An 11,633-nucleotide genomic window follows, 5' to 3' on the forward strand; every position below is an offset into this window, starting at 1 on the left:
AGTGCCCCACATGGGCCACCCCATTTTAAAAGTCCTGGACACGGCTCTGATCTCCGCAACATGAAAATACAGTTAAAAACTAAAAAAAAAGTCTTTTGACTCACACAATCTTTTGTGCTATTTTTCAGGTTCAGGGGCAGCCATGTTTTCAGGCATGCAAGGCATTGTGGGATGATGACAATAATAGGTTGTAGACTTTAGCTTTGGGGTTCGCATTTAGCTTAGCTGTTGTTACAGAGAAGGCTTTTGGTTGTGATTTCCAGTTGAAGACAACAAAGGAACCGATATAAGCGTCCACAGCTTTCCTCACGAGAAGATCGTTGTGCAAAACGTTGAAAAGAAACCAACAAACGGGAGGTCAACAGGCCTGCAAAGATGAAATACGACATCTGGGAACCATGCTAAATGATGGTACCATACTTTTGCTTTGCTATTCACTTTATTGTTGTAACCATGCAAGTGTTCATATTCATTTAAAAAAGGGAGTCTCGTTAAGTATTATTATGGACATTAGCTGGATGTATGAATTACTAGTATTTTGAGGACACACTGTATGTCTGCAGTTTTCTGTGCAAAAGGAAAAAACCTTGAACTGTTGATTTGTTGTATGGCCCACTTCTAATATAGAGATTAGTCTGAAGTTCTGACTTGTCGAGCCAATAATAATGTGGTAGAACAAAACACTAAACTGTGAACTAGATGTCATTAAAATGAGTCCATGCCTCATCTACGTCTACATGAATCTGCTGCGTCGATGGGAGGACTCTGCGTATTCTTCTCCCTAGCCAGCCACCAGGTAAACTGCTGATACGATGCATACCTGTAAGACCTAAAAACTTTTAAATGCAGTACTTTATATATATTTATGTTCAGTATCACAGTAAGGTGAAGAGATACACGGTCCACTGAACTTGTGATTTTTATAATGGAGCTACTGTCTTTGACTTCACCTGGTCCCTATTTGGAAGCCCTGCACTAACCCGGTCATGGAGGCTTACAAAAGCTACCCCAAGAACAGGGTAATTGAGGCAAACTGCTTCAAAGTTTTGGTGCACAGTGATGTACGGAGTATCTGAAAATAATGGAATCATGTTGGTAATGTACAGAACATTCAGATTTGGTTCTGTGATAAAAAGACACTTCACAGCTGCCCTCCTGGTGGGAGGGTAGCTGTGAAGTGTCTTTATCCCTCCTCCCGAATCAATTCCTCAAGTTACCCGCTTATCTCTATTAAGGTAGCGTGACTCAGGGTTGCGAATGACCACAGTCACCAGTTCTTGTCATGTGTCTTGCCCACGTATGTCTGATCTTTGAATTGTGTGTACTGAAACTCTAATTTCCCTCTGGGATTAATAAAGTATCTTTGATTTGATTGATTGATTTGATATAATAAACAGTTTTACGAATGTTATATTATGTGGTTCAGTAATGCCGATTCTCCAACATCAAGGCTGCCCTTTGTCACGGATTCTGTTCATAACTTTTATGGAGAGGGCTTCTAGGCGCAGCCAAGATGTTGAGGGGATCTGCTTTGGTGGCCTGAGGATCAGGCCTCTGCTTTTGTAGATGATGTGGTCCTGTTGACTTCATCAGAACGTGATCTCCGGCTGTCACTGTTTAAAAAATATAACAATTTAATTCAAGGTCAGAATGGAAACATAGTAGGGATGGGTACTGAATTCGGTACTTTTTAAGGTACCGACCGAATTCCACAGTACCGACTGAGCACCGATTCACTTCATTTGAAACAGTGCCTCGTTTCGGTACCCGTCCTTCACAACGAGAACTTGCCAAGACAGCTGCGCATGCGCAAGAGCGTTACGTCGTCGGTCGCTGCGAGCCAGTTGTAAACAGAGCAGCATGGTAGAAAGAACGCACGCTAAAGCTTGGGTCCACTTCACTAAATGTGATGGGTAACTGGGTGATGATGAAACCAGCGACAACGATCTAAGTGAGACATCCTCATCTTAATCTGCTCCAGTAGGTAAATAAAATGTTCAAGATAATGTTAGCTTGATTTGTTAGCTTCCGTTTCACTAATGGTGCGTTCGCTTTCTCCTCGGAACTCCGAAATTCCGACTAGAAGAACATGAACGCGCTCTAAAGTTTGGCTTCACTTTACTAAATGCGACGGGTGATTGAGTGAAGATGAAACCAGCGACAATGATCTAAGTGTGAGGCATCATCGTTTTAATCTGCTCCAGCAGTGTTAGCTTCCATTGCCACCATTGTTTCATCTAATGGTGCGTTCGCTTTCTCCTCGGAAATTCTAACTTCCCAGTAGGAAAAATCAATTGAAAAAGGACGGTAAAAGGAATGAAGATACACAGTAAATGTTGTTCACAGTAAAGATGTTTGCTTCAGTTTAATTATCAGCTTATAAAACTACAAGGACGATGTTAAAATACAAACAGTTGTATGTTATTTATCATGATATTTATCAAATATGGTTATATATTGAGAAAAATATATATTTAATTATAAAAGAGAATTAAAAGAATAAACACTCAAAAGTATCGAAAATTGGTACCGTTAAGTACCGGAATCGATTCGTAGGTACCGGGAATTAGTACCGGATCGATTCAAATGTCAAAGGTACCCATCCCTAAAACATAGCCTTTTATTTTGAGTTGATTTATTGTACATCTGACTCTAAAGTAAAGACCCTGACCAGGCATTGCTGGATGGGACACGAGGTGGAGGCAAGAATGTCAAAAATAGAAGCTGGGGGAAAGAGTTTAGAGATCAGGGACGACGGGTAGAAAAAAAGACCAGGCAAAGAAAGCAGGAGAAAACAGAAGGTAGACAGAGGGCAGAGGTTAAATGAAAGAAGGTGGACCTAAGGTCATTTAGAAAAAAATGAGGTGAAAGATGGAAGGTGAGGGAAAGAAAGAGAAGATGCTTGTCTTCTCAGATCGTTGTGTGTTGGTACCTTGCTGTGGGGGAAAACGCAGAGACAGATGGGACATTCTTTAGCCAACACTCTCTTGATGAACTCCCTGTCATGGGACTCTTTTACGGCCTGCACCACGTCTTCCAGGGAGTACGGTGCACTGTGCTCCACCAGCAAGGACAACGCCAGCTCACAGCGACCCCAACTGGGAAGGTCATACATCGCTAGCAGCCTACGACAAATCTGCTGCAAAGGACGAGCACAAACCATGTCAGTATCATGTTCTCATACCACATTCTGCAAGGTCCTCAAAGCTGTCCAGGTATTTGCCCCTTGAGCATCAGTGGCTGTCCCGGTTGTTTCATGTCAGTGCACAATGCTAGAGTGATAGCAGATCCTTGCAATATGGAGTCAAGCATTATCAGGCTGCAGCATGAGGTGATGGTCATGGATGAGGATCTCATCACGGTGCTGATGATACCCAGGTATGTATTTCAACTGCTCCATCTACAATGCTTCCACCATCCTCACCTCGCCTTGCAGAAAGTCCTGGATCTCTTCCAGCTTCCCGAAGTTGAACTCTGACAGAAACACTCCCCCCCCCCCGTTATCTCCACCCCGTTATCCAGCAGCTTCAGGCCTAGTCCACACGTAGCCATTTAAAAAAAAAAAAAGAATATCCGCCCCTCCAAAAACTTGCATCCACTCCACCTCGTTTAAAAAGAAACTCTGTCCACACGTACCCGGATAAATACGTTGTTAAGGACATGCCAGACCTGTAGGTGGCAGTACTTCCCCCGTTCTTAACCTCGTCCTTCGTCTGTGGTCTTCCGCAAGGAGCAGTAATTCCGCTTGCAAAAACAAACAAGCAAAAAGCGCTTGGACAACTGATAAAGCGAGCGCAGCTCTGAGGGCATCCATGATGCCGGCTAGTGTAAACACTGGTCGCACACGTGATGTCAGCATTTTTTTGTCGCGGAAAGTGACGTTGCGGACCTTAAAACTCCGGTTTTGTCCGTCCACACGCAGACACCCAAAACGGAGAAAACGCAGATCTTCACTTTGGCCGGAGTTTTTAAAAAGATCCGTTTTCGCGTGAAAAAACTCCGTTTTGGTGTGGATGACAGGCTAAAACGTAGAAAAATATCTACGTTTTGGCAGATCCCCGGCTACGTGTGGACAGGGCCTCAGATTAAATTCAGATTACACTCACGGTTGACTACAAAATTTTACTCCTCACATGTAAGGCCCTTGCCAGCCTTGCCCCCTCATGTCTCTGGCATGCATCTACACCCTCCCACATGCTCAGATCTTCAGCTTCCATCGACCTGCCCATCCTCCCCCCCTTAATGTCATCATGGGAAGTCGAAACAGGGATGACTCACTTGTTTGTCGGGGTGGTGGATATCGATGGGAGGCTCAGGCTTGTCACTCCAGATTCGTTTATGAAAAGGCTCGAGGAGAGGTCTCTGCAGCAGGGCCAGGGCCCCCCGGACCTCCCCCCCACTCTGCCTCAGAAGTTCATGACAGTGAGCTGTATCAGAGAAGCCCAGCACATGAAGCTCCTTCACCTGAAAAAAGACAAACAGGGAAATTTCACAAAACTGAAGCAATGACGTTGTTTTAGATCCCACTGACGTTCTCATCACCTTGGTAAGCCTGTCCCTCAGTGCCTGTGTGGCCGCCCTCCCAGTGTCGCCCCCTGCTGACAGCCAGGCCTGCTTGGCCTCTGTTCTGGACAGCTGAACCACACGTTTAATCCCCGCAGAACCTGGCCTTGTCCCCACGTCAGCAGGTGGAACTTCATTGGGCGTACTCTGTTTTGAATGAAGACGTAAGTGAGGCCTTTGAAGTAAGGAGTGAACTGAACTCATCGGGTCTGAGACTGGAATACTGACAGAAGGTTGAGTTGGGTCAGAAACACACTGGAGGAAAGAGGCTGCCACAAGCATCCTGATTTGGTCCAACAGCAAAGGAAGATCGGTCTTTAACCAGCTGCAGGACGGCACACCCTTCCCTCCTGCTACTTTCATGCTCGTGAACACCTCCTCTGGGCTTATTCCTTTCTTCTCACCAACCTAAATCACACATAAAGGCTCAAAACAATAAAACATGCTCACATTGGGTTTACCTCAACAGAAAACATGACGGACACTTGCCCTAATTAGCTGAATCAGCTTCAGCCCTTCCTCTTTCATCAGCCTCTGCCTCTGAGAGTCCAGGTTCTTATGGACCAGCTCTTTTGGTTTGATTGGAAGAGCAGGGACTCGTCTGACTGGTGAGGGAGGGTGGAGCTTTGCAGGTAGGGGTGCCGGCTCTGGACGGGCAAGGTCACACATCTCACACATAGTAGCAGGAGAGTAGTTTAAATAGGTGCAGAACTGGCACACCCACTGAAACAGAGACATGAAGAGACTGTTGAACATTTGTTTTTATTATTTCTTATATGACACTAATCAGCTGCATAATATATTTGGGACAGGTGGTTGGAGCTTGCTAAATTATGAGATTAAAAGTCCTTCTATTGCATTAGAGTCAACACATGCCTATCATGAGATCTGTTATAAACCAGAGAAACAGCTCTGCATCATTAGATAAAAACACACACAGTCACCAACTAATCTAAATGAATCTTCCAGTTGATGCTTGGAACTCCATTTGAAATGAAACCCTATGGATTCACTGTCTACAAAGCGAGGGTGGGAGGAGTCAGGACTGAAAAGGGCAGAGTCATTTTTAATGCACTGCTCATTTGCTGACTTTTTAGAACACAAAGCTGCACATCGGTTTAGCCTTCAAGCAAAAGCAAATGGATGGATGAATAAAATAATGAATGTATTAATGATGGGTTTTTTTTACAGTACAAGACCTTTTGAAAGGGGAACTAGGCAGTTTTAGCTTGCTTCTACCACCCCCTAGTGTCCATTTGTAGAACTGAAAGCAAAACCTTATAATCTCCTTGCTGTGCGTTCGTCTTTTTAACACTTTAATGAAAGGCTGAAATGTCTCCCAGCCTTCATTAGGGTCTGCAGGGGTGATCATCACTAAATTAAATAAGTCGTGTTCATGATTCAAACGTGCAGGAAATGTGCTGGAAGCAGACTGCAGCACCAGGTATGCCAGATAAGTCCCAACAGGCAAGCCCACCAGGCTGAAGTTGTTAGTGGAATATTCTGGTCACAGGAGGCGATAGGGGCTGGGTGGACTTTTATTAGCCCTGTTAAAGGTCATTTTAGCACATACTGGCTCAAGAAAATGATTTAAAAATATGGAAAAGTTGCTAAGTATCCATTGAAACTTTTGTACACTTACAGCACAAGCAAACAAAAACCTTTTTGAACTTGGATTTGGAATAGCCTAATAGTAAATAATACCAAAGTGCCAGACACGCTGGCCATAGTATCACAAAGTGAAATCAGCATATAGGATATTGTTACAAAACAGTAAAAGTGTAGCAAAATAAAACTTTCATGTGTAGCCGCCCTACTACATGCCCACTCGACCCCATTCCGACTAAGCTGCTCCAATCACACGTGATTAAGTCTTCACTGACATCTGGTCCATTTCCCACCTCTCTCAAGCATGCTCAGGTTAAATCAGGATGCCAAAAAAACCATCCCTTCCTCCAAATAATGTGGAAAACTACCGACCTATCCTGTTTCTGTCTAAAATCATCGAAAGGGCGGCCTTCAAGCAGATCGCAGAACACCTGTCACAAAACTGTCTGCTTGACCCTCACCAATCTGGGTTGACAAATAGCCAAGCCACTGAAAAAGCTCTGTTAGTGACAGAATCCTGAAAAGAAGCTAGAGCGACTTATAACGCTTAACTTATCGGCTGCATTTGACACTGTCAACCATGGTTTCCTTTTGTCCAGACTCTCTAGCATGGGCATCACAGGGAAAGTACATTCCTGGTTTGCACAAACCTCAGACTGTCTTTCTGACGTATCAAGATGGATGAAATCCCACAATCTCCAACTCAACCTCTCTAAAACTGAATTATTTGTCATACCAGCAAAACCATCCATACGGCACAATATCTCAATCCAAAATGATTCCCTATCTCTGGCTCCTTCAAAAGCAGTTCGAAACTTGGGTGTTGTGATTGATGACCATCTGATCTATAAAGATCATGTCGCCTCTGTTGCTCGTTCATGCCGCTTTGCGCTTATAACATACGAAAGATCAGACCATACCTAACACAATATGCCACCTGTCACACAACCTCCCTCTCAGCCGTCAACCTCCTCTACCGCAGAGCCGCTCAGACTCCATTACCCAACATCCCTAGCGCCAGGCTTCCGTTTCACCTCACCCGCCAAATCTATATAAGGAAGTGCCGCACAACGCCGGCTCACTCAGTCATCGTTCTAACCGAACCTAACCTAGAGTCCAAACCAGATCAGCTCAGATCACGAAGCCTGTTCAGATCAGACCAGCCAGATCTCAGAATCCTGCCTGTTCGTACAGATCAGCTTCAGACCAGGAGTCGCCGTGTTCAGCTGTGTCACCATACAGCTGCGCACCCGGCTCCCAGATTAAACAGCGTGTCCATTCAACCCGGCGTGAGTCACTCCGCGCTTGGGTTAAAAGCCACGCCACATCCAAACTCTCGCCCAGCTCGAGTCACCCCGTTACACCACCCAGCTCCTGGTGCAATCTACTGTCATCTCCTGCCTCGACTACTGCAACGCCCTTCTAACTGGTCTTCCAGCCTGTACTGTGAGACCTCTTCAAATGGTCCAGAATGCAGCGGCACATCTGGTCTTCAATCAGCCTAAAAGAGCACATGTCACATCTCTGTTCACTGAGCTTCATATGCTACCGCTAGCTGCACGCTTCAAATTCAAGTCACCAACACTAGCATACAAAGTCCTGGATGGTGCGGTTCCCATCTACCTGAATCCTCTTGCAAAGGCTTACGTCTCGGCCCGGCCGCTCCGGTCATCAAAGGATCGCCAGCTAGCAGTGCCTACACCACGCTCAGGACAATCCAGACTCTTCTCATGTGCCGTTCCACAGATGTGGAATGACCCTAGCAAGCACTTACCAGAACAGGGGCTTCCTTGTCAATTTTCAAGAAACTCCTGAAGACCCTGCTCTTCAGAGATTCTAAACTAGAACCGCCCAGCACCCGTCCTCCACTCGACTGCACACTCCATGTTCGCTTCCCTCTATCATTCGTTATTAATATTAATATTCAACATGCTGCCTCACCGCCACCTAGGATTGACTGATTAGTGTTTGTTGTCAGCCTCAAGGGTAACCTGCTGGCTTGATTATCACCTGTAAGCCATTTTGGACAAAAGCATCTGCTAAATACATAAACATAAACATAAAAGCACTAAAAAATTTTATGTAAAGATATTACCTGAATCAAAAGCTAAACAATAGTAAAGAGTTTAAAATCATCACTTATAATTACGAGAAAGGGGCCTGTCTGATTCCCAAAGGCCTCATATTTCACAAGGTTGGCGCAAGAACAGAAAACGCACAATGTCCCTGAGATTTAAGTTTAACCGAAGAGACGATTAATAGAATTTGGTCAGCTGACCAAGCGAGCACGCTGAACATCTCACGCCTGTCATGCACATGGGAATCATGTTGTTCAAGGCCTTATAAGCAAGAAGAACAATTTTCAAACTAATCTTGTAGCAGTTTGGAAGCCAGTGAAGTGCTGCTAAAACCAAGGTAGCGTGTTTTCACCATCATTTGAATTTTCACCGCCAGTCATCGTGATGCGCTGTTCTGAACCATCTGGTCTTATACTAGCCTTCTGGCTCAATCCAGCATAAATCAAATAATTATCTCACCTTTAAGGGATTAAAGTGTGAATATAGTTTCTAATGAAGGCTTGGATAAGAATAGCTTAATCCTAGCAATACGGCTAAGATAAAAGAAAAAGGGAGTTTTTACAATCTCATGGTTATCAAATGTGAGTGCACTGTTTATAGAAACTAAGGGCCCTTGTACACCTAGGGAGTTTTGACATTAATCGCCTTTATTCTTCTTCCGCGAACGTAAATGCGGGTCGAACGGCGGCATGCACCCTCACATATGATACATCAAAACGAGTGGCTCGGCCATGGGAGGTCTGCCACTACATTTCTAAGTGATCGGATTTACCATGGTGAAATTATTATTAAAAAACTTTTATGGGCAGATTTGAACAATCCTTTCAAACTTTGAGTGTGTGGCATTTTTTAAATTTGCATAAAAACCGTCTTGTGCCAGGTGGCAGGCCCCTTTTCAAAATTTCTTCATGAATTTTCTTGTTTATTAATATTATTGTTTTTGTTAGTCATATAAATGTTTTGGCCTTGGTAATTGTATTTTGAGCATTTTGATAGTGTTCATGGTGTTTATTGTACACAATTGCGTACATGATGCTTTCTGCTTTGAGGTAGTATGATAGATGGGGGGGGGGGGGGGTGAAATATGTCTGAGTGTGTTTTATAATTACTATTATTTACAATAAATATTTATTTCTCTCATTAATTGTACAGTTTTTATTACAGCTGCCTTCTGTCACTTTTCTTTGCTTTCTTTATTTTCTTTAATGGGACCTTCATGAAAATGAGATGGCAGATCTCATGTGGTTACTCCACAGATCACAACATGCCCTATAGGTTATAAATTGTAAGTCGCTTTGGATAAAAATGTCTGCCAAATAAATAAACATAAACGTATAAACATACTCCTCTTTAAATAAAAGTTTAAATAAATAGAATTGTGTCATCTGGAAAGCATAAAAAGTGAAACCCCAGTGAACCCCTCCCAGTGCCAGATAAATCCATAACTGGTTGAGACAGGCTAGCTAGCTGCAGAGCTGGACATCCTTTCCGCAGATTCTCCTGCTCGTATTCAGTTGAAAAAACAGTTTTCCAAATAAATCTGCAACTAAACCATTTTTCCACCTAGTTCTTCCATTTAGTGTTGAAAAAAGTGTTTACCCCGTGCAGTAATAACATTTAACTTTCTACTGAGGTCTGCAGGTTTGCATTGACATCCTCCTGCAGTCTACATGTCACGGTGAGAGCAGGAGGTTAGGACTCAAGATGCAGAATCCCCAGAACGACTCAAGGCAGGAGAGGCTTGAGAAAACACTTCCTTTATTTTAAAGGCGGATGAGCCAAAAACCAGAGGCACAAAACAAACCCGACTAAATAACAAACTTGCTGAACGAACAAACAAACAAACAAACAGAAGCTCACTCATGAGCACGAACTAGGGTGACTAGAGGAGGACAGAACACGCTGACAATTACAATGAACCAACAAACACAGAGTGACAAGACAAGGCTTTTAAACGCAGAGGGAGGTAATCAGGGAAACAGGTGACAGGTGTGAGGAGTGTGAGCTGAGGAGAAACTGGTGGAACCAATTCACTAAATGGGAAGGGAAAGAGCTTGACAGGAGGGCAGATAAACATTAACCTATAGACCCTTTTACTGTTTGTAAACAATATGACGTCAGCGAGAATGCGTGCGCAGCTTGGCAACAGAGAATGGCGTTGTGTCAGGCTTTATCAAGCTACGCTGCGGGGTTATCACCGGCAAATCATGAATGTTATGTTATTAAACTCACTTTAATGAATGGCAACAGACCCGGATCCCTGTGGCATTACGGAATGGGTGGAAGATGTAGGTGCGTGGCCGACATATATACGTTTTTAGTGGAGAGGCCCAGTAAGTACACACGTGAGAAGCTACGGGCATACAAATCGTTAGATGCATACAACTATGTTGTCTGTGGCCATGTACAGAAAGTAAAATATCTGCGTTTTCTCCGTTTTGGGTGTCTGCGTGTGGACGGACAAAACCGGAGTTTTAAGGTCCGCAACGTCACTTTCCGCGACAAAAAAATGCTGACATCACGTATGCGACCTGTGTTTACACTAGCCGACAGCATGGATGCCCTCAGAGCTGCGCTCGCTTTATCAGTTGTCCAAGCGATTTTTGCTTGTTTGTTTTTGCAAGCGGAATTACTGCTCCTTGTGGAAGACCACAGACGAAGGACGAGGTTAAGAACGGGGGAAGTACTGCCTCCTACAGGTCTGGCATGTCCTTAACAACGTATTTATCCGGGTACGTGTGGACAGAGTTTATTTTTTTTTAACGGAGTTTTTTTTTAAACGAGGTGGTGTGGATGCAAGTTTTTGGAGGGGCGGATATTTGTTTTTTAAAAAAAACGGCTACGTGTGGACTAGGCCTGAGTAAAGCTTAGACATGAAACAACAACTGCTGGTTTTGTTTTCTGTAATCAGACATAAACGCACACACTGACCTGGCTGTCAGGGTCACCGGGCATGCCCAGAACAGGTGCTGGTGGTCTGGGAGGTGTAGTGGGTGGGTGCGATGAGGTCACCAGGGGGCGTGTGGCCAGACGAGGTCGTTCACACACCTTACATAAAATACTACTGGCTGCGTTCATCATGGTGCAGCTCTTACAGTGCCATTCTGCACGAAGAAACACAACAAGTTGTTAAACAGCACCCATACGCACAATGATGGAAAATAACGACTTGTGCAGTACTCTGGCATGACTGGTGGGTAGGATTTGAGGATGTGGAGCAAGTTCTCTTATTGTTCATGAAGAGAAAAAAAGCTCAAATAAAAATGAGATAGACCACACAGACCAGAAGGGGGGTCAGGCTGAACTTCTGGAGCAACTTTTGAGCTGCCCAAGCGGGGGTGGTCACACTGCTCACACAGCACGGCACGGACCACGTTCACTTTG

General features: G+C 44.2%; 1 protein-coding gene across 3 annotated transcripts in view; it reads right to left on the reverse strand.

Annotated features, from left to right (window-relative positions):
* Window positions 1–11,633, reverse strand: part of rnf31 (ring finger protein 31) — a 75,060-nt gene that overhangs the window by 35,538 nt on the left and 27,889 nt on the right. For 2 of the 3 annotated variants that reach the window (XM_054747215.2, XM_015957567.2), the window contains 7 exons: window positions 11,533–11,633; window positions 11,181–11,353; window positions 5,053–5,286; window positions 4,792–4,971; window positions 4,543–4,710; window positions 4,279–4,464; window positions 2,933–3,139 (listed from right to left, as the gene is read on the reverse strand). The exon at window positions 11,533–11,633 is cut by the window's right edge and continues 30 nt beyond it. In XM_054747215.2, the coding sequence (XP_054603190.1) occupies window positions 2,933–3,139; window positions 4,279–4,464; window positions 4,543–4,710; window positions 4,792–4,971; window positions 5,053–5,286; window positions 11,181–11,353; window positions 11,533–11,633 (1,249 nt within the window). The remainder of the gene's footprint in view (window positions 1–2,932; window positions 3,140–4,278; window positions 4,465–4,542; window positions 4,711–4,791; window positions 4,972–5,052; window positions 5,287–11,180; window positions 11,354–11,532) is intronic. The other variant, XM_015957568.2, reaches the window with a different exon arrangement.

Source organism: Nothobranchius furzeri, chromosome 11, assembly GCF_043380555.1.
Source record: "Nothobranchius furzeri strain GRZ-AD chromosome 11, NfurGRZ-RIMD1, whole genome shotgun sequence".
NCBI lineage: Eukaryota > Metazoa > Chordata > Actinopteri > Cyprinodontiformes > Nothobranchiidae > Nothobranchius > Nothobranchius furzeri.